Genomic DNA, 24110 nt, shown 5'->3' on the forward strand with positions numbered 1-24110 from the left:
GATCAAGGTGGGTAACAGCAAACAAGAACAATACAATCAAACATGAGTATCAATAGATAAAAGCATAACAGGACATCTTAGATCGTAGTTCCCCTATCTCCATCCCACCCTAAAATACCATTAAAAACAATTCCCAATAAAATGGTTAATAAAATAGATCGAGATCAAAGTCCGGCGGGTACAGTTAAACAGATGGAGAGTGAAAATTCTGAGGAGATCAGTTTGGGAAGACCTACCGGAAGAGATCCATTTTTATTGCCTTCTTAAAGGCCTCCAACGATGTTATATTGAGGATCTCATCCGGCAGGTCATTCCAGATTTTTGGAGCGGCAACAGAGAACGTCCTCTGGGAAGTTGTCTTCAGTCTAGTTCTGTCTAACTGCAGTAGGTTCTTTCTAGAGGACCTGAGAGTGCAAGAAGGATTGTATGGGAGGAGGCGTTCCCTCTGGTAAGCTGGGCCCAAGCCATGTAGGGCTTTATAGGTAATAACCAACACCTTATACTGTGACTGGAAGTTAATGGGCAGCCAGTGTAGGAATTTTAAGATGGGTGTAATAGAATCAAATTTGGAACTCCCTGTCACCAATCTGGCTGCCATATTTTGGACTTGTTGCAGCTTCCAAACATGGCATAAGGGTTGCCCCATGTAGAGCGCATTGCAGAAATCGAGATGAGAGGTTACCAGTGAATGTACAACCGTTTCTAGGTTTTCTCGTTCCATGAAGGGTCATAGCTGGCGAATCAGTCGAAGCTCATAATGGGTGCTCCTGGCTGTCGCATTCACCTGGGATGACTGCCGAAGCGACGAGTCCAGGAGCACCCCCAAGCTATGAACACAGTCCTTTAGTGGAAGTGTGACCTCGTCCAGAACTGGAGAGTTTATCACCATACCCAGATTGGGGTTACCTATAGCGAATACCTCCGTTTTATTTGGATTCAATTTAAGACTATTTTCCCTCATCCAATCCATAACTGACTTCAGGCAATCATTCAGAGGGGAGATGCCATCCTTGGTTATTGAAGCAGTCCGAGACATGGAGAAACAAATTTGGGTGTCATCAGCATACTGATAACACCCCACCCCATGTCTCTGGATGATCTCACCCAGCAGCTTTATGTAAATGTTGAATAGCATTGGCAACAGAATCGCACCCTCAGGGATGCCCGATTTGAGCTCCCTCTTGGCCGAACAACTGTCACCAAGCATCACCATCTGAAACCTGCCCACGAGATAGGTCCGGAACCACTGCAGAGCAGTGCCTCCGATTCCTAATTTCCTCAGGCGCTCCAGAAGGATACCATGGTCTATGGCATCGAAGGCCACTGAGAAGTTCAAGAGCACCAACAGAGCCATACTTCCCCTATTGATACACAGACCATGGCAGTCTCCATTCCATATCTTGACCTGAAGCCAGTTTGAAATGGATCAAGATAATCGGTGTCATCCAAGACTCCTTCACTTTTCATCATTGGGGGGAATAATAATTCTGCACAAAAATAATTCTTGCATATTTCTATCCAAATAATCTTGGACGTCTCATATCTGAGATCAGTTGAATGGGCCACCTAGGCTATGGGAAACTGATAAAGGATCAAAATGATGTTGAAAAATTGCATCAGCCTCAAGTAGCAACTGTATAATCAGTTCCATCTTTGGGAGCCAGGAAGGAGATCTGCTTCTAAGACACATATGGCTGGAGTCACTCTCATTTTAGTAAACCATTTTGACAACCAACATCAAAAGCAAACCCTTGAGTATGCGACATTAAAGGAAAAGGCAGATTCTCTCCTTTGTTGTGCTGGTTTAGCAGCAGTGTATTTCTCACGCTTGGGGTGCTGGGGTTTCCAAACAGCCTAACGGCAGAATTAGGCCTGTCTGTCTCCATTTCCTCTGTTTTCCCAACATCTGGCAGAGGTCTGTGACCAGAAGTAAGAAACTTTGTAATTTTAATCCCAAGTAATATTTCATACATATAGGAATTTTGGTTGAGTTGCATGAGCCACTTCAGTATTTGAATATATTTAAACTCCTGAATCATTATTTAGATCAAAATATAAATACAATACTTACCCATTTGAATTGAAGTAAAGATTTCATTAAATTCCTCTGATCTGTATAGAGCCCTGTAGATTTTTTTTTCCTTAAAATATTCTTTGATTAATGACAATCAAATTATTGTAAGCATCCTTGTTTAGAAAGCACATATTATTCATGCATGTCACAAAAGGTTTATTGTTAATTGAAGATTTATGCAGAGGTAGAGAGACAGACTTGAAATGAAATATTTATATGCTTTAATAGGAAAGGGATTAAAATACACTAATGGGAAACTGGTGTATGGCAAGATTAAAGCAGGATTCTTCCAGAATATGCTTAGAATGGCACTGGGAAAGATTTTATAAAGAGGCAAACAGACAGAGAAAGACACCACCGCGAGCGGAGGGGGGGGGGGGGGGGGGGTAAGACTTCTGATTAAACATAATAGTCAAGATCCTGCATCAGGAGATGTGCATGTATCACATAGCAATGTCTCTGTAACTTACGTCTCTGCTTGCTTGCCTCCAAATCCTACCTCATAAGCCACACAGCTCTTCCTCAACACAGACATGTCCAGGTTGTCAGAGAGTAGTGGGATGAATGGGGATGCATCCAGCTGTTTTCCTATAGCTTGACACACTCTGGTAAGCATCTGCAAATGACCTCAGGAGGCTTCTGAACATGGCATCTGTACAGTTCACCCACCTGCTCTCCGACAATATAGAAATGTTTGTGCTGGGAAGACTTTGCTGCTTACAAAGTATATTTAGTGGGGATTTTGATCATTGCATGGTTGGAACAGAATTCTGACCTCTATAACAACCAAATAAGTGAGTTGTGATGGTTAAAATTTGACTTTTTCCATTGTAATTCAGCCCAAAAGCAGCGAACTATCTTTTCATATACTGTACTGCACAAAATATAGATCATTTTACTATAAGAACTCCTGAATCAGATTAGTGTACAAATTAATAAATTGGATTAAAATACTGTGAATGTTTAGGACAGTTGTACCAGTGGGTGAAAGCTGCTTTTTCCATCTCTATATTGCTCTTGAGGAAATGAATGAGATAATTTCCTCTTGATGAGAAAATGATTGAATATTTGGAATAAGGAACCATATGAAGACGAACTCCAAATTCTAACAAGTGAAGTGGAATCTGCAGTAAAGGAAATGGAAAAAAATAAATCACCAGGAACAGATGATATCTCAGTTGAACTGCTACAGTGCCTACAGACAGATGCAACTTTAGTGCTAACTGAAATATGCCAACAAATATGGAAAACAAAGTGGTGCCCAACAGACTGGAAATGCTCCATATACATACCAATCCACAAAAAAGGAGATACAAAAGACTGCAGCAACTATAGGACAGTAGCACTAATTAATATGCAAGTAAAATAATGCTCAAAATTCTACAGCACAGACTCCAACCATACATGGAGAGAGACATTCCAGAAGTCTAATCAGGATTCAGAAAAGGAAGAGGCAGTAGGGACCACATTTCAAACATGTGATAGCTAATGGAACGCACCAAAGAATTCCAAAAAAGAATCAGCATGTGTTTTATAGACTACAGCAAAGCATTTGATTGTGTAGATCATGAAAAGCTATGGGATGAACTTAAATAGTCCTGATGAGGAATCTACCAAGGACAAGAGGCCACTGTCAGAACAGAATTCAGGGAAACAGAGTGGTTCCCAATACACAAAGAGGTCAGGCCAGGCTGCATCCTATCACCTTACTTGTTTAACTTATATGCTGAAAACATAATTTTAAAAAAGCACAATTAGAATCAGAAAAAGGAGGAGTGATGATAAAAGGAAGAAGCATTAACAACCTAAGATATGCAGACGACACCATAATATTAGCAGAAGACATTCAGGAATTGGAACAGTTAATAAGGAAGGTCAATGGTGAAACTGCAAAGGCAGGTCTGATGCAGAACATAAAGAAAACAAAAATAATGACACAGAAGAAATACACAAATTCAATCTAGACAACAAGGAAATTGAAATAGTTAAAAGAATTCCCATATCTAGGATCAAACATTGACCAGAATGGAGACTGCAGTCAAGAAATAAGAAGACTAGGAATGGGAAAGGCAGCTATGAAAGAACTGGAAAAGACACTGAAGAGCAAAAACATACAACTGAGCACTAAAAGTCAGAATCATTCAGGCCACTGTAGTTCCAACTACCATGTACTGTACATATGTGAGAGCTGGACAATGGAGAAAGCAGACAGAAAGAAAATCAACTCATTTGAGACGTGGTGCTGGAGAAGAATACTTACGATACCATGGACAGCCAAGAAAACAAACAAATGGGTTCTTGAACAGATCAGACCAGGGCTCTTCTTGGAAGCAAAGATGATCAAGTTGAGACTATTGTACTTTGGCCACATAATGACAAGGCATGGATCACTAGAAAAAACAATGATGCTAAGAAAGGTAGAAGGTAGAATAAAGAGAGGAAGACCACAAACCAGATGGATAGACTCAATCAGGCGGGTTGTGGGCAAGGGCTTGCAGGATCTGGGCAGGGCAGTGGAGGATAGGGATTCTTGGAAATGTCTCATCCATAGGGTCACCATGAGTCAGAACCGACTTGAGGGCAGCTAACAGCAACAACAATTGCTCTTTGGTTAGTAGATTTTCACACAACAAATTTGATCACTCCAAGCAGAAGGTCTAGGACTGGTTTCACTATACAGTATGTAATTGTATGAGAGGATATATCCAAAACAAAGAGTGCATATTTTAAAAAAAATCATTGTGATATTTTAAAATAACATCAGTATCCAAGTGCAGAGATACAACAAACAGAATGGGGAGAATTTACAGATCAGTTTTACATGAGCTTTGACAAATGATTAAATTTCATGCTGTAGAAAACCCGGAAAACAACTCAAATAGTTGCACCAACTTGACACTCCATATTTTTTAAGAAGCATCAGCTGGGCACTGTTTAGCAATGGATATACTTTATTCAGCATTTTTATGAAGCTGGGATCCATTTAATGCTCTCTGAAAGCTTTTGAGACACATCAAAGCAGTAAGGATCCATAAGACTAACAAAAGACAATGGACCCTTGTTGTACTGACTGTAGTGGCCAACTCAGACCATACAGCTTATTTGTTAGTTGCAATAAAGGAAGCTAGAAATGTTCCTAAGCCATCATTTGTCCTTTTTCCCTACCCAATCTTTTTCTAAAGCCTAGTGGTTAAAATTACTTTGCAAAGCAAATAAAGTGAAACCATTTCACCAAGTGTATACTCAGGCTCTAGCTATGAAACAGCAAAATGTGCTCATTGTCCTTCACATACGGTGTATATAAAATCTATTTATGTTCAAAGTGGAATGTGGTTCCCATCTCTGAAAAGTCACCTCTGTACTAAATACAGCATTGTTCAGATGATCAGCAACATTACCAGTTTGAGGTTCTTGTGAAAGAGCAAGGACTGGATTCTGTTTTTTCCACTTCCCCCTCCCACATTTTACCAGCCAACTTAGTACTAGTGGTTTGTACCTTTTGAATCCATAGGGGACTGGGCCACACGAGTCTGCTTCCACATGCATATGCATCCAACTTGACTGAAACAATTATTGGAACATAGTATTTAATAATAGCTGTTGTGGATGTTCACTGTGTGATTTCCTGCATGGCAGGGGGTTGGACTGGATGGCCCTTGTGGTCTCTTTCAACTCTATGATTCTATGGTCCAACGAAAATCCAACCTGCTGGCAATCTGTGTGCAGCGAGATGACATTTCCAGCTCCCTCCTGGCAGCAATCTGCAGTGCAGTGAGGAACTTCTGATTGTCACAGCCTTCTTGCTGGTAGGAAGAAACTGGAAACATCATCCTGCTTCACCCGGATCAGCGCACAACAGATCTCCATCACTCAGACCAGCTCCTTGGTGTTTTAAAGTAGAATTTGAGGTCTTTTAAGATTGTGGCAATAGGGCTGCAAAGATCACTATGTAGCTTAAGTGAATACAGACCAAGCACAGATCTAGAACTCTAGTTTACAAATCTGTAACTGCACACTGCATGCCAGTCCTGGTGTGGGTGCCCAAAAAAAATTACTGCTTGGAACCAACCTACCCAAATTGAGGGCATAGTATCCACTGGGCAGAAGAGGAGAGGAGGCATTGTGGAAAAGAAAAAGATTCATACATGTTAAGCCATTAGGGAGCAGAAGCGTAACCTCTTCCAGAGCTAACATTTACCAGCAGGCCTATAAGATGCTCAGGAGTTAGCAGGGCACTTCATCTCTTAAGGGAGATGGCTTTTGCTGCAATCTATGCACATACACATTCTGCTAAACCTTAGTTGAAAAAGGACTTATGCCATCTTAAGTGAAACTTCCATTGGTGCAAATCACCAACAAGTTTCCAGCCAAATCCAACCAGGTTATTTTGATGTGTGATGCACAAGATTCTATAAGCACTCTTCCCATCACTTTCAATAAAAATGCAAGACAGCAACATCATATTAACGAAAAATTTGCTAGCCTATTATGATACCCCAAATCTGCCTCTAGAGGTGGCTGTCTCACTCTGCCTAATGGTAGGGTCATCCCTGTGTCGCTAATGACGTATTTAAACACTTCATCTGGCTTGGCTTACGTTCCATCAATGTAAATTCTATTTACATAGAAGGTGTTTAAAATTGGGGTACTCAAAACTAGCAGAATTATTTTTCTGCCTCTTAGCCAACTCAAGGGCTGTACAGACAGCCCAAAATGAGTGACTCTGTGCCGCCCCCAACCCACTGTGAAAAGAAGCCTCAAAAAGGAGCTTCTTTTGCTAGCGCTACAGGAGCACCATAAGGGTCACGTCGTACCTTCACGATGCCCCCTATGTGTGGTACCGTTCATGCACTGTGCATGAGTGACATCATCATGGTGCACCCCATGTAAACGGTGGCATGCCAAGTTAGCACCCGCGGCACACGGTAGGGCACAGGAGTGTTCGGACACTCCGCTCTGCCAAGCCCTACTTTCAGCACCAGGCCAGCGCAAAGCGCCAGTCTGTACCAGGCCTCAGTTAAGAATGTAGGTTGGATAAGTTACTTTTTTAGACTATGACTCCCTGAATCTCCTAGGCAGTGTGGACACTGGCTATGCTTCCTGTGAGTCCAAAACATCAGTAGTTGGCAAACTGCCAGAGCATGCTGTTTCTAGGTTTTAGGGAAGCCACTTTGGTACTTCCTTCTTACATCCTGAAAATTGCTTCCATGCCACATTCTAGACATGGGACACACAGGGATGATGACCCTGTGCAGATGACTTTGAGTAAGCCACACTTTCTCTGTTTAAAGTCCATCACAAGTATCAGAATAAACAAAATTTTAAAAATACATTATTTTAAGATGCTAAGAGCTAGAGACAGGATACAAAAGGTACGAACAGTGCACATCATTCCTGTGAATGACATGTGAAATATCCCCAGGAATGAATATCAAATCAAGCTCACATGTCCCAAGCATTATTGAGCCTGTATTAGCCTAAATAAAGGATTCTAGAAGATACTTAGGGTCAAAATGAGAGGTTTGTTGAAGAAAACCATTACCAAGATTGTTTTTGTTGTTACTTTGCTAATTAGCATCCCCATGGTGCGGCAAGGAATAGGGCAGAGCAAGGTTTAACACTTGCCTCCCCTGCTGCTGTCTGTCAGCTCTTTGGGGGGGAAAACAGGAACAGCATGTATGCCTACCTTCTCCCCTTCATACTGAGCTACTAACAGCTTTCAGCTAATGTATACTGTATAATCTGGGAAAGGGCATGGAAGGAAATGGCTAATAATTTTCTCCTAAAACAGCCCACCTCTGTTCTCTAAAAAAATCCATGTGCCTTTTTAATTTATAAAACAAGGAAGATTAACTCAATGATATTCTATATCAATTTTAATATGGTTCTGAGTTGGAATAGAACCAAATCAAAATTGGAAAATGTGGTTTGATTGCTTGGAGCCCCCATTTAGGATAAGGAATTATGTGTTCACTTAAATGGGGTGGGAGACTTAATTGTGATTCACTTTGAATGGATTTTATCTACACTATATTAATATTCACACTTACGCACATATACACGCATAAGCTGCAACATCTTTGATTCTTTGGCCAGGCCAGGCCATGATGATAGAACATCATTTTAGATGGTCAACAAGAATAGAATGTGCTTGTTCACATTTAAAACCCTTTAGAATCTCTAATAGCAGGAAAATAAATGCACATAAAAATAATTTTGGAGCATATTTATGTTAAAATTTGCTGCTTTATACTTAAATGGCAATATGTTTAATGATACTTGAATAATTCATCTTTTCTTATTAGCTTTTGGTGGTACACATTTAGCCATTACTTGATCAGCACTTATAATAATAAAAATAATTTTATGACAATCTATATTTTGATGGCCCTCCAATTAAGAGCTGTAATCATTTTCTGTACATTGTAAAGGCAAAGTAATAATTTAGAATTGTTTCATTACACCCAAGACTTCACCTGACTAAGATCTAAAGGACAAACTTAAATTTCTTAGTTTTTCCCCCCATGCAGCCAAAGTAAGTCATAATATTTTTTTTAAAAAAAATCACAGCTATAAGTAAGGGACCCAGCACAGTTGCTCAACTGTTTTGTAGCTAATTATTTCTAAGATAGGTCTCTCTGCAGCTATAACATGTACGCTTTATGATGGTCCATTGCAGATCCAACTGCCTAGCATGTGCAGAGATGTCTTTCTGCACTTCTGCCCTTTTTCTTCCCAATTTGGAGTTAGCAGGGGTAGTGGTTAGTTTTGGCTCTTTACTTGCACCCAGCAAACAAATTCATCCAAGTTTGGGGCTGAGAAGAGTAAGTTCAGCCACACATATGCTTCTGCAGTTCCAGAACTGGGAGGAAACTCTGGGCCCATCCCACTCACCACAGTTTGGCAGATCTTGCAGAGTGTGACAATCACAGTTGTCAAACACCATCACTCATTAAATATATTTCTCACATGTAGGCAATTTAAATAGCTTCCAAATAGCACTGTCCACAAGAACACATACAGAGGGAGAGCAGGATTATATTGCAAACTATCGCCTCCAACCTACATACTTTCCCATAACAGCCTCTACAGACCTTATGGGTGTACAGGTTGTATACAGGTATTCTTCTTTGTGCTTTCTGTGACTCACACATACAGGTGTTGATCCTGTGCACAGCCACCATCAGAGTATTCCAGAACCGAGTAGGGTTTTGGCAGGAGCCCATCCCCATCTCTCACACTGCATGCGTAAGTGCACTTAGTACCTTCTCCTTGTATCATTTTCATCTGCACCATGAGCAAGATGAAAGGAACTTTCTGTGTTTCTACACAATTCCTGTCACTTCATTATTTCTTGATCTTCTTAGAACTAGCTTACACTCCATTTCATAGAGTTCCTAACTGTGTGGAGATCCCTATATGCACACTTCATATTTATAGGCTTATTCTAGACATGGAAAGGAACATGGTTCTTAATTCTTAAGACATGGTTTTTAAGTCTTCTGAGCTCTGGAAATGAATGTATATAGATTAGAGAGGTTTTGGTCCATTATTGCTTTCCCTTCTCTTATTAACCTATAGAGGACTGGTGGATGCAAATTGCTATTTCATGCATGGAATGTGGGGGGTTGCCACTGTAATTTCATCTTCCTTGTCCATGTTCAGCATAGACAGCGCTACTATGACCAGTGCTAATACTGTTCTGCTGCAAAGGTACACAAAAACCTCCTGCACAGATCTTCCATTCACAGCCCTGTAGATCAGTCCAAGTCACTTCAGCATCAAGTTCTCAAACAGCCTCTTATGTTTCATCATTTGTTTTTGCTCTCTTCCTTTTTGGACACTTTTGAAGTGCTTCAAAGAAGGGAAGGGGAAAGGGAAAAGAAATTCCTAAGAACAAAATAACTTATACATATGGATGTAATTAGCTAATCCGCTAGCACAATACCAACAAAAGCCTTGGCAAATTTTGCCTGCTCTAGTTCTACTCCAACTCATTTTATACCAACCAATCAGGCTTTGTTCCAGAGATGGCTATGGTTCAAAGTATTTGCCAAATACAAACATCTTGTTTGCGAGCCAACCTTAGTGTTACTGACTGACACTAGATGCAGAAAAGGCATCTGAGCAATCTGCTAGCAAAGCTGTAGAAATTTAATTTTGGCTCTACCTTCTAGCTACTGCTACTACTCCATTGTTGTTTTGTGCAAACAAACTCTCCCTGGACAGCTAAAGTAATTGTATCCTTGGCCTGCCTTTTCCCCCCCTATGAGTCCTATGAGACTAAGGGATCACAGCTCCAATGTATGTTTATACATAGAAAGCCACTCCAATACCACAATAACATCCAGCATTTTCTCAATAAAACATTCATGTCAGTTCAGAGCAATATTGCAAAAACTGCAGAAGCCTGGAAGGGGGCTGTCTGTATTTGCTGAAATATGGTTGTCAAAAGTGATGCCTTCGGCCTGGTCTCAGCAAGACTCCAATTAATTTTTCATGCCAGTGGTTCTCTTGCAGCTGTACATCCTTGGCTACAGCTTTTAGCCTGGTTAATACTGGTCAGTGCAGTATTTGAAAACTAAAATAGTTTATTCCGATGCTTTAATGGGATGGCATAGTCATTTTAGCTATATGTCCTTAAGTTTGACTGGAATTAAAACATCTGAACAGTGTTAAATGAATCAGGGAGCTGGAGTTGAAACCATCTGGAGGGCCAAAGATTGAGAAACCACTGCTCTAGAGTCTGGGCGTATAGGATTGTAGCCCAAAGATATTTCAGCCATACTCCTTTGCTCATTTTCTCTAGTCATTGTATGAAACGTACTCATGATAGAGTGATTGTTTGCATAATTACTTATACTGGAAGACAGGAAATTGTCATATGCAGAATCAGACCATTGGTTCACTAGGCTTATTTATCTACAGTCACTGGTAGCAATTCTCCAGAGTTTTACATGGGGATCTTTTATAGGCCCATCTGAAGATGTCATAGACTGAATCTGAACCCTTTTGCAAACAAAATCAGTTTGTTTGTTTGTTTTATATCCTACCTTTCTCCTTGAATGGGAGTATGTGTTCTGCCACTGCACTGATATAAATTTGGAACAGATTAGTAACTCTAGCCTTTCTTTTGCATCTCTTTGCCCTTGGTTAACCCTTTGAGACCATAAACAAGTCAGATATTTATGATGTTTTATCATTTCAGGATAAATGTGGAAGACATGTGAAGGAAGATCAGATAGAAATACTGGTTCCATAGTATGGGTGTGTTATGCTTCTAGTAAATTACTTCAGATTTACTGAATGCACTGAATGTCATAGAATGGTTGAAGGGAACAAGAAACGAGCGTCCTCTAAATGCAAGCTTCATAATTTACCCTTCTTTCATCTCCCCCATTAGCACACATAGTAGCTATAGTCCTGCATGGCTCCACATAGATGAGTACTGCATGTGGAACTATATTATCCTGAGCCATTTACCACCACCTAGACCTAATGTAGAGCAACTGGCCCACCCCACACAGCCTTTTCAGGCATGAAGGAGAGTGTAGGAGGAGAGAAGAATCACAGAAGCATCTGACTATGTCCCTGTAGCCAAACATAAAGTGATTATGTCAGTCACAGACGTCCACAGAGGTCCTTCAAGGGTATTAGAAAATGATGTAATCATTTCATGTGTGACTATGGGGATGGGAGAGGATTGGAAAAAGGGAATACCAATCTCTTAATTGCCAGAAAAATATATATATACTCAGGTATAAGGTTGAGTTCATGCCTTCTTATGCCACTAACAGGATGCCAGCCACAATCTCCCTGTTGGATTTACTTCAGCTTCCTGGTTTTCTCAGATACATTTATCCAACAAGAGAGCATGCATCTATCATAATACTGCTTCAAAAGCAAGCTAGTGTCTCAGCAATCCTGCTTGCTATCCCTATCCAAATACACAGTACAGTAAATCGTTCCAGCAGCACATTTTGTGTATTTGGATTTTCCACTATTAGACTGCATCAGTATCTCATTACAGTATTAACTCCAATAAATCACACATTTTGAAACTGAGAGGACTAATTCTAAGAGTTCAATGTCTGCTTTTCAGCTTTTTTTTTTTTTTGACAGCTTATTAACACTTTTCCAAGAATCTCAGAGGATATCTTGCATAGGGCACATGCTCATTAATTAAGTACCTGAAATATTTAATCAAGGGGTGGATAATTAGTTCAACCTGTTCTCCTTTGACTTGGTTCAGTATAATGTAGGAGTAAAGATAAAAGACATTTTGAAGACAGTTATTTCCTGCATTCTCTCTTGGTTACCTCAGGTAATGGTGTATCTGTTTTGGCATTCATATTCCTATAGGTATAGGAAGCAGAGCTGACATTGTCATTGTAAATCAAGGAGATTTATAGTTCCCATTTGTCTTCTGTTCCTGTCAACATATAAGACATCCAACCTACATCAGGTCAACACCATTCTTCCATCCTATTTCATTCTGGGCCATGCTGTACATCTTATGATCTGTGGTTAACATGTCTTAAAGATCAACACAGTTATCCCTGCATTTTTATTACCTATCCGTTCACACCAATACCTAGCCAAATAAAAGAAGTGTGAACAATAGCAAAATGTACAGTGGAAAAACCTTTTGTTCATGTTTGCGACCTACTGATACTCTCCCTTGTGTGTTTGAGATAGGCCATTTTGGCTATGCAAGCCATGTTACAACCTCCATTTGAGACAGAGGGAATTACTTTGTTTTTAAAATGCTGTTCAAAGTAAATAAATAAATGTCAAACCACATAAGTTAAAAGAATAAGAAAGGAGACAGGCCCTTGCTTCTTTCTGTTCAGGTTGGTTGGTTTGTGATCTTTCTAGTGATTTAAGCGAGCTAAAGCCAAACAGTTCTTTTTGACATTCAGCTTGTGTGACTTGCTATCCCTGAGTATAGGCAGAATAAGAGGTGAGCAAAGCAGGATGATAGGCTTTGGCTTCTTTTCTGTGAATACTGTAGCAGAATCCAGAATTATAATAGCATTAATTATACTTGCACAGGGGAATTGGTAGGGGGATTCCATTAGCTTTATACCACTAGAAAAATAACATGCATTGAAATCAAACCCATGAAGATGTGTAATAATTAGCTTGGAACCTTGAAATGAGCCATACTCACATCTCCGAATCTAATGAATTCCAGCTGCTTTCAGCTCTCCCAAAGAAAACAGCTGGCCATATTTTAGTTCATCCCAGGCATAACAGAAAGGTCCTATAATGTACATAAAGCTTGAACAGAACTACAGCACAGGATTAAATGTTGAAAAGACATTGAATCTTAAGAAACAAAGCATCCTTGAGTGTGATGCTGTGAAAAACACAACACATACTTTATGCTTCCCTGAATGTGTTTTGAGGCTCACATAATTTATTTCCATTCAAGCATTTCTTGGATTTAACTATCAGCGTGGAGCAATTCATGTCAAATGCCCAATTGAGCTTCCCCTTTTCCCATAATAAGACTCAAATCTGTTTTAATTTCACACTTATAGGAAGTTTCAGGGTGGCAGGCAGAAGCAGGGGGAAGGCTGAATTTATATGCAAATGCCCTGCCCTGAAAGACTAATGGGATACATGGTGGTGGAAACACAATGTTTATATCTGTGGAAACACTGAAAGCAGCATTCATTGAGTTTTAGAAATGAGGTTAACATGTCTACAAGAATGAATGTTAGCAATTAGTCCATAACACAGTAAAGGCCCTTTTACCACGCCTTAACAAATGTGAACTTGGAGGTTTTCTCTCTCTCTCTCTCTCTCTCTCTCTCATGTGTGTGTGTGTAGAGAGAGAGAGAGAGAACATAAAGGAGTGAATAAAATTAAATTAAAATTAAACTTTAATTTTGGACAGGCACTATATTCTATTGATTCTGGAGGTGATGGAAGTGGATGTGGGCCATTTTCCTCCCAACCACAGCAGGCATCATTTCAATATGTGAAGCCTAAAATAGCCGCCACACTTGCTACATTTACAACTCACTGCCTGCCTGCTTCCTCCTCCTCCTCCTCACCACAGCACATTTAGGCATTGAAACTTTATACCCCAATTAGCAGTTTCCTCTTCATCCCTTCCAAAAATCACATCATATTTCATTTACCAAGCCTTGTTCCCATTTCTAAGTATGCCAGCATTTGTTGAGAGAGAGAGAAGTTATTGGCGCACCATCTGGCCTACATTATATTAGAAAATAAGAAGAAGATGACAGATTTCCACTGTGGAAACCATGTTGCTCTCTCAACTTCCCATTCACTGTAGCCACCAGACTGCTAGAATGCTGGACACAGTTTAAAAGTTCACTGTAGAATGTGTGTTTTAAATGAGATTTGCTGACAAGGCTTAAAAGTTGTAGTGAAGGTATTCCAGGTGGTCAAAAATATACTTCGATTGGAACAAGGTTTGTGTTGACCATAATGGTCCTAACAACATTTATAAGAAGGGTGGGAAACATGCAGCATATAGTTCTCTGACGTAGCCTCTGAGGTTTGAACCTCCCCCACCCTTTTTTATTTTAAATGGTGCTTCAAACTACTCAAAACCACACACACAGACCTGGTAGTTTACTCCTTCCCTAGAATCCCTCCCATATCTTTATTTTGCTGAAAATGGAGACATCTGGTGTGCCTTGGCACCCAATCATAGTCCATTGGAAATGGAGGGGACATTGGTCCAGTTTTGACTTACAGCTTACTCTCTGGCTTTATTGACAGGTACAATCTCTGTTTTTGTTATCCTAGTACCCATTATCCCCAAACTGTTTTTTTTTAGAGACAAGTTGAACCTCCAACAAAATGTTGAGGTGTAATTTCACTTCCTACCAAGCATGTTCTTGTTCAGAGGTCAAAAGTCTGTTTGCCAGCTATGCCATCCTTCAGAATACTGTCGTCTATAAAGAGCTGAACTGATGTTGCTCAGCCTTCCTTAGCTAAGGAAGCATGCCAAGTTTTTATTGGGCTGTCTTTCTTTTGGTTGTTTGTTCCAGTCAGGTTTATATTTGGCTTTTCCAAAAAAACAGATCTTTTACGTACTGAAAATCTTAGGTTTTCCACTGAGTATGCTGATAATGACCTGCTTTTTTTTCTTCATGACTCCATATCTTTCAGCCCTGTCCACTTTAGCTTTGATTTTAGAAATAGGAATTCAAAGACATAGTTGTGTTAGTCTGGAATGTCAGTATTCAAAGGGATCTTGTAGTACAGTCCTCTCTCTGTTCTCGCGGTCTTCAGAGTCGCATCCCTCGCTTATGTGCAAGGAACGAATGAAGAAGAAAAGAATGGGGTACATGGCCACAGTGCACCCCCACACCTATATTCAAGCCAATGGGGCTTGAATATAAGCAAAACTGCATTTTCCATTTCCATTTCGGAGCTCCTTTTTGCGCCACTGATAGGGCACCATAGGTGCCTCCAGCGGCGCTGTGATGTCTCTTCTACGCTCCGGTATTTGGTCGCAGCACACAAGTGACATTATGGACATGTGCCCCATTTAGATGGGGCCACGCGTCCATGTTGCCGCCGCCACAAACTAGGGTTGCGTGACATGGGGCTGCTCCACCGCCGCGCAACCCTAGTACAGCCCCAGGGTGCCGCAAACTGGCGGTGTGTACCAGGCCTGAGTGAAAGATGTTATAGCATAAGCTTTGAGTAAGGAAATTTGACCAAGTCTACAAAAGCTTATACTACAATGTCTTTTTGCTCAGTTAGTTTGAAATGTACTACATGATCCCTCTGCATACTGACATTCCAGACTAACACAACTATGGGGCTATACAGACCACCCCTAAGGGGTGGTGAAATACTGCCCCTTTCCTGGCCGGATCAGGGCCATGGCAACCTCACACTGTAGCCCAATCCAGCCTTTGGAGGGTGCAAAAAGGAGCAGCAAAAATCAGTTCCTTTTTTGTACCCTCCAAAGAGCATCCAAAGCCATGGTGGAGTGTCTATATGGTGCCCCGTTAGCGCTGCATCACCTGGACACAGTGGCAGTGGTGCATCATAATGCCGTGCACCGTCTGGAGCAGCACTCAGCATCATAGCACCCTGGGGGGCGGAGTCAGCGTGTGTGTCATCAGGACACTGCACCCTGACTCCATCCACAGGCAGGCCTTTCAGGCCGGTCTGTATAGGGCCCAAGTCTCTGAATTCCTGTTTTTATGTGTAAGCTGTTGGAGTTATGGGATCACATCACAAAGGCTTATTAGTGTTCATTGACCAGTGACTGGACTTCAGCAAAGATTCTATTAAGTTCCAGACAGGCCTTCCACATCTAACCTACCCCAGAATCTATATTTAGAGAGCTCTGACACCAAGTCTTCCCTTGGAGTTTTGCCAGATCTGTCTGCGATTACAGACAAGACAAACTCTGCTTGTAACATGTTAAGACTATTTTAGTCTCTCAGACTTCATGTGATAAAAAGAAAAACACAATCCTTTTATAAGGCTCACAGCCTTTAAATCTCTTTTCTGCAGATGTATGCTAATAATTTCATTATGAGAACAATCATATATCTCATAGTACAGTATATCTTGTGTGGTTTTTAGAAGCACCAAAACTTGAGAACTTGTACCAGGGTTAGCGGGGGGGGAGAGAATTGCAATATTTCAAGCCCTACCCAGGCCTTTCTTCATTCATTGTTTGTTTGTTTTTAAAATCATTTAAAATCCCACATACCTTTGTACATGCAGAGCCTGTTTCATACATTAGTTGCTTCACACAGTGACAGACTGACATTGGCAAAAACTGAATGTAGTCCCTCAACAAAAGTAAGAGACTACTGAATCTCTCTCTCTACCCATATCTGAAGCATATAGCAATAACAAGTACATTTATATACCACTTATCAGTGAACTAAGCACTCCCTAAGTGGTTCACAGTGTGTAAGCTAATTGCCCCCAACAAGCTCGGTACTCAGTTTAGTGACCTACAGAAGGATGGAAGGCTGACTGGATCTTGGAGCCCCTGGGATCAAATGCACAACCTTGTGGCTGCAGTACAGGCATTTAACTATTGTGCCACCAGGGCTCCATAGCCTTGGCATATTTTCCAGGACCTTGATTCTACAAGAACTTGAGTTTTCGTCCCTCCATCTCTCACTTTGCAACAAATTAGAACATTTGGGCAGACATATAGGACAGGTGTATGTCATGTTCCACTCCACTATGTGTTTGACACATGCCTACTTTAGAAGTACTTTCACATTAGATTCTCCTTGCATGTGGAAAGGGTACTCATCAAGGAGATTTTTTAAGACTAATATTGTCCCTAATATGTAAGCTTTCCACATACAAAGAAATGTTAGCATGAGAATCTTTTGAAACATGTGCATTTTAAGCTGGTACACACCCATGAAATACTTGAGGGCATTTGCATTGATCTCTTTTAAGGTGTCTCTGGCGTGGTACAGACTGACATTAAGCGACATACCGGCAGCAATTCTAGGGTTAGGGAGCGTGTGGCGATTGCATGCTCCCTAACCCTAGTTCGTGTGGACAGCGCCGTTACGTGGCGCCGTCCACATGGGACGCATGATGATGATGTCACACATGTGCCGCGTCCAAACGGCACAGCACGTGCATAATGTCTCCATGGCAGCCTGGCTGTGACGCAGGAAGGAGCTCCAAAATGGAGCTCCTTTCCACTACATGTATTGTTCCCACAGCAACCAAACAGCCGCGGGAACAATGCCAAGGAGAAATGGGCCAGGCGGCCCCTTTCTCCCATGGCTCTGGCTATCAGGGTGTCCAGGGGCATGAAACCCCAAGGACAAACCTTTTCCACACCAGGGAGAAGCGGGTATTTTGCCGCTTCTCCATGGCCCGGAAAACTCCGGATTGGGGGTGCAGGGCTGCTGGTGAGCCTGCCTGGCCCCAATCTGGAGCAAAAAGGGGCAGGTCCAGGCTGCCCCAAAGGGGCAGTCTGTACCGTGCCATTGTCATTATATTGGAATATTAGCTAATCACCACACAATACTTTCTATGGAAAACCAATGAGAAGGCAACCAAAATCAAATTTTATAATTTCTAACAGAATTTGAGCTTTTAAATATAATAAAATTTCAGCTTTGTTTTCCAGTATGGTATGAAGCCATTTAAAACACACACACACACACACCTTCAAAATAATGATCCCAACCCCCCTTCTTGTAAGTTTAAATGATGTATGCATCATAAGAGGCCAGAAGCCACGCTCCAGTCCTTAGGACTGGAGCATGGCTTTGGCGCAGCTTCTGGCCTCTTAAAATGCATGCATCATTTAAACAACATACCTCCAAAGTCACCCGAAGCTGCTTTATTTTAACTTGTCTGTACAGGCTCTTAATGTCATATTACTCATCCCCCCCCCATTCATACTCCATGTAACTGAACTAAACTTTCTGAAGATGATGACAAAGACTGCTACTACTATTACTACCCATTTTTGTGATTCTACATCAACTATTTATCTAACTTAGGTGCAATACATACTACCTCAAAAGGGAGGGCTGGAGGCATCCTTTTTAATTCCGGAGGGACACCGCAGCAGGCAAACCACACAGCATCCCACCATAGTAAAAAGAACCCAGAAAAAATGGGTTCTTTTTAAGGCGCTCAGTGCACATCACAAGTACGCCATTGGCGCGTCGGTGCCATAAGCGACGTGCAGCGACTTCTGTATGCTTCACTTCGCTTACGTCATCGTGGTGGCACCCATGTAGACGGGACACTGCCATGATGATGCTGCCGCTGTTACACACTAGGGTTCAGGAGCGTGCAGTTACTGCATGTCCCAAACCCTAGTATTGGTGGCAGCACGCTGCTTTTGGCCCGTCTGTCCCAGGCCTAAGTTATATAGCTAACTAGTAGCTGCTTGCCCAACACCCCCTCCAATCTAGACTTACCAGACTGCAGTTGCTGTGAGCAATAGAGGTCTGTTCTTTTGTCCATCAGGATGTAGTTGACTGACATTTCCACCTTCCTCCCATGATCCATATCTGATGTGAAAGTGAAAAACCAGGATCCCTGTCAGAGTATGGTTACATGATGTTTCCATCAGGTTTGGAGGGCTCAGGCCAGGAGAAGTTACAGTTAAGCAACTTCTTACTTAGAATTAAATACAAGTTAAAATAGGATTCCAACCAGGATTTTCTTCCCACAAAATCCAAAGAGGAATAATTTTATATGCTGCCTTTCTCTCTGAAAGGACCCAAGGCAGCTCACAGATTTAACTAACTTCTTGACTACAAGAGTTTGGAACTTGTTTTTTAAACAGCAAGCACATATGTATGTCCTACAACAGATTACTTTGTAAAGTTTGTGGTATAATATTGGAAGTTGTAGGAGTATGTTATTCAGAGAAAACACATCTAAAATCCTTTTGGACGAGACTCAGTAGGTCTCTTGATACTGCTCAGAGACTGGGTATTTTAATAGCCCTCCACACCGGAACACTAGCCACCATTGTCAGTTTTGGAGTTGTAGTCAAAAAAGGTAATTTTTCAACACCCAGCAGTCTGTGGTTACTAAAATCATGTCAAACTACTTTTTATTTATTTATTTATTTATGCAGCTCCAAAGAGTTATCTGAAGACTGCAGGAGTTGATTTAGTGAATGTCTTTATATTGATTGATTCTTATGTCTACTTTTCTGCTGACCACTTTGTGCTATTTATTGCAGGAGTGATTCGTGAGAGTTATCTCAAAGGGCATGATCAGCTGGTGCCTGTCACTCTCCTGGCCATTGCAGTCATTCTTGCCTTTGTCATGGGGGCTGTCTTCTCGGGGATCATAGTGTACTGCATCTGTGACCATCGCCGCAGAGATGTGACTATTGTGCAAAGGAAGGAGAAGGAATTGGCCCAGTCCCGCCGGGATTCAATGAGCAGTGTCACCAAGCTCAGTGGCCTCTTTGGGGACACACAGTCCAAGGAGCCAAAGCCTGAAGCCATTCTCACCCCCCTGATGCACAATGGCAAGCTTGCTACCCCAGGCACCACAGCCAAGATGCTCATCAAAGCTGACCAACATCACCTAGATTTGGCTGCTCTACCAACCCCAGAGTCTACCCCAACACTGCAGCAGAAGAGAAAACCCAGCAGAGGCAGCCGAGACTGGGAGAGAAACCAGAACCTTATTAATGCCTGCACAAAAGATATCCCCCCAATGGCATCACCTGTGATCCCTACAGACCTTCCTCTCAGGGCTTCTCCTAGCCACATCCCAAGTGTTGTAGTCCTGCCTGTTTCTCAGCAAGGCTATCAGCATGAATATGTTGATCAGCCAAAAATGAGCGACATGGCCCAAATGGCTATGGAGGACCAAAATGCTACCCTTGAGTACAAAACCATCAAAGACCATCTCAGCAGCAAAAGCCCCAACCATGGAGTGAACCTGGTGGAAAACCTGGATAGCATGCCACCAAAAGTACCCCAGAGAGAAGCCTCCCTGGGTCCTCCGGGGTCTTCTCTTGCTCAGAGTGGTCTGGGCAAGCGGTTGGAAATGCATTCTTCTGCGTATAATATGGACTACAAGAGAAACTACCCTACGAACTCGCTTACGAGAAACCATCAGACATCAACTCTCAAAAGAAATAATACAAATTCTTCTAATTCCTCCCACCTCTCGAGAAATCAGAGCTTTGGCAGGGGAGACAACCCACCTCCTGCCCCACAGAGAGTGGACTCTATACAAGTCCATGCTGCTCAGGGTCAGACCGTGACTGTATCAAGGCAGCCCAGTCTCACTACATACAACTCACTGACAAGGTCAGGGTTGAAACGCACACCATCCTTAAAACCCGATGTACCTCCTAAGCCCTCCTTTTCCCCTCTGTCAACGTCCATGAAGCCTAATGATGCATGTACATAATCACCATGGGGGTGGGGGTTGGGGAGGGACAGCAGGTGACCAGAGTATGTCCTTAAAAAGCCAGTGTTCAGCAATGTCCACACTGCTAGTTTCAACTAACCAGGAAGTTGCTAAGCTTGAGGATGTATTTGCTCTCTGGGAAAAGTGGCATATTTTTTAATGATCGGGCTACACAATCCATGGTTTGCCACTGTAGAGCCCACCCCCATGATGCAACAGTTCCTTACTCAAAAGACTAACCACAAATGTTGAGCCAAAAGCACACACATGAATGATGACTGTGATATTTCACTCTTAACTGCACAGTGCACCCCAGAACTGAGAAATGGGTGCTTTGAAAGCAAAAGGAATGGAGAGGAAAAGAACAACCAATAACAACAACAAACATTTGTTGATTTAAGCTAACTCTAACTGAACTGTGGCAGACTCTTACTATGCGCAGGTACTGTGAAATGCCCATCAGTGTTACAGCCATTTGGTTATAGCAGATTGCCATGTTGGGCAACAACTCTGTCATAGGTTTCTGCTACTCTTCTCTTTTAATGAATAACATGTGACTGTTAACGCAAGTAACTCCTATTATTTATTGTTCATCCTTTTTGTCTTTTTTTTAATTCCTAAGGAAATTACTTCTGCATATCTTCATATGAGCAGCTCTCTCAAGAAGGGGAAAAATCCAACACCCAAATGTTGAAAAATATGCCTATTTAACGTGAAACCCATTAACTGGAGTACTTAATACTCTTTTTATTTTTCCAATAAATTCACTGAGTTAAATAAGAATGAGGTGGAATTCTGAACTTTGTGTTTGGGCTCTCTAATCTCTTCCTGGAAAATAAAACAAAAAAAAGGGTGGGGATAATATTTATTTCAGTGTGAGTTACTGGCTGGGTTTCCAGCCTCTATGTCAGGCAGCAAAGAAAGAAGCAAACTTGCCCCATCCCCAAAGTTCCTCTTTTCCTCGAGTAAGGTCCTGAAGAGGAAATCCTTTGAAAGCTGCACATCTCAGCTCCGTTGCTGTGAACATGGTTTTGTCAGTAGGTAAAATAACTTTCTATGAAGGCACCAGCTTGGTCTCTGCCGTTTCATTTCACCAATGCATGGGAGATGACAAGCAAAAATCCTCAAACAACGTGAACTCATATTCATGTGCAAAGTTTTGCCATACATAGCTTGTGGTCTTACCACATGGGTTTTTATTTGTGGGAATACATCTGTGAATAGCCTGTTTATTCCACATGTAAATTTGTGCCTTACACCCTCAGTTGTGTATATTTGTGAGCTGTAGTATGTACAACCTTGCCCGTCTCTTTAGAATAAATCAGATTTCTATTTATCTCCATCCTCAGTTACTCTCCTGGAAAACTGGCAGATGAGCAGTTCGAAGAAGAATGTTGTGATTATTGTAATAATAGCATTCTGGCCCCCAAGAAGACAGGGTGATGATAATACCTATTGCTTCATTTGTCTCTGTTTTGATTTTCAAACCACCCCTGGGCTATGCTGACAGTTTAATGCTGTGTTGTGAACAGAGTTTCCTTTTAACCAAATATTTTCATATCATTTCAGCATAATGATATATTCTTATTCATAACCAGCAAAGAAATCATGAATGAACTGTCACCGAGTCTGATTTGTCCACAGAAAACAAGCACGATGTGCACTTGCCTGTTTGGCAGGAAACTTCAGCACGCAATCATAGCGCATGTACAGCGCACGAAAGCTAATGGAAATGAGTATCAAGCAGGCTGGTTCCTGCTCTTTCTCCATAACTACTACAATAAGGCAAACCCAGAAAGATGCTGCATAACTTTTTTTTTCCAAGAGGAAATTTAGGGGGAATTTGTTTCCTCTTCTTGGAGTATCGAAACCTATGGATGCATGGAGTGTTTGGGGGTATGTATGTTTTGAAAATGTTGCGGTTGTTTGTGCACAAGCATATATTTTGTTTTTAACCTGTTGCTATAACTGTGATGACATGCTGTAGCAAAAAAAAAAAAAAAAAAAAACCAGGAGGAAGAAGAGGATGTGTGTGTTTTATATTGCCTGAATAGAATGGTTGGGAGGGAGGCTGTTGCTTCGGTTTGGATTTCTTTGGGGTGGGGAGTTTTTAAAAAAACAAGATTTTTTTTCATATACTTAATTCGGATTTATTTTTCTGGATTTGGGAAGGAGGGACATTTTGTTTTTGAATTATCAAATAGAAGAAGAAGAAGAAGAAAGTATTCAAGTTGGTTAGCAGCACATAGCATTAGAAAGGCTGAAGACCAAACCAAGTGTGTAGCAGGGTGCTTGCATCCCCTTCCTTTGGTCTCTGCCTCTGCCAGCTGGCTCACCATCAGGAAAGCTCATACAACCAACACAAAGTTTGTTGTAGGGATTCTGTTTTTTTTTTAATGGGTTTTTCCTATTTTTCCCCTAAACTGGGGATTTGTCCAGTAAAGAAAGGGGACGCTGCATTGTCCTTCTAGGCTCAATCCCTTGGGCTGCATCTGCACTGCAGAAAAATTTGGTTTGGCACCACTTTAACTGTCCAGGGCTCAATGGTATGGAATTCTGGAAACTGTAGTTTGTTGCAGCAACCAGAGCTCTGGGGCTGCAACAAACTACAATTTCCAGAATTCCATACCATTGAGCCCTGGCAGTTAAAGTGGTGTCAAACCAAATTATTTCTGCAGTGCAGATTAAGCCTTCAAGTTCCAAAGGGCACATGTTGCCTTAGGAAAGCTTTCTGTCATAATGCAGAAATGAATAACCGCAACTTCATACAGGGATATGCCTTTGTAAATCCACTGAGCTGAGGGGGTTGACCTTGGGGTGCCCATTTTCTATTTGAGTGTATTTTCTGTTTGGATATCTCCTCCTTCCTCCCTCCCTCTCCTCCCCCCCCTACTTTCCACTCCTTGTGTGAAGAGGTTCTTAGACCTAAGGGTGCCTTTGCTTTCCACCCTTGTGATACACTGGAGACACAACAAAGTCAGGCTATCATTTTTGTAAAGCTGTAAAATACTGTTGGATCACAAATTTCCCTCATCTCCCAGTGCCCCTAACATCTGATCACAATTTATGTAGTTGTAAAAAAAAAAAATCAAAAGAAAAGAAAATATTTAAAAATAGAAAAAGAAAAAATGGCAAGGGAAAG

General features: G+C 41.5%; 1 protein-coding gene across 6 annotated transcripts in view; it reads left to right on the forward strand.

Moving 5' to 3' along the window:
- SEMA6A (semaphorin 6A) overlaps positions 1-22304 on the forward strand; it is a 220669-nt gene extending 198365 nt beyond the window's left edge. For all 6 annotated transcript variants that reach the window (XM_042450270.1, XM_042450269.1, XM_042450271.1 and 3 more), the window contains one exon: positions 19779-22304. In XM_042450270.1, coding sequence (XP_042306204.1) covers positions 19779-20968 — 1190 coding nt within the window. In that variant the 3' untranslated portion in view covers positions 20969-22304. The remainder of the gene's footprint in view (positions 1-19778) is intronic.
- Positions 22305-24110: the final 1806 nt, after the last annotated feature.

Source organism: Sceloporus undulatus, chromosome 2, assembly GCF_019175285.1.
Source record: "Sceloporus undulatus isolate JIND9_A2432 ecotype Alabama chromosome 2, SceUnd_v1.1, whole genome shotgun sequence".
Classification (NCBI taxonomy): Eukaryota; Metazoa; Chordata; class Lepidosauria; order Squamata; family Phrynosomatidae; genus Sceloporus; species Sceloporus undulatus.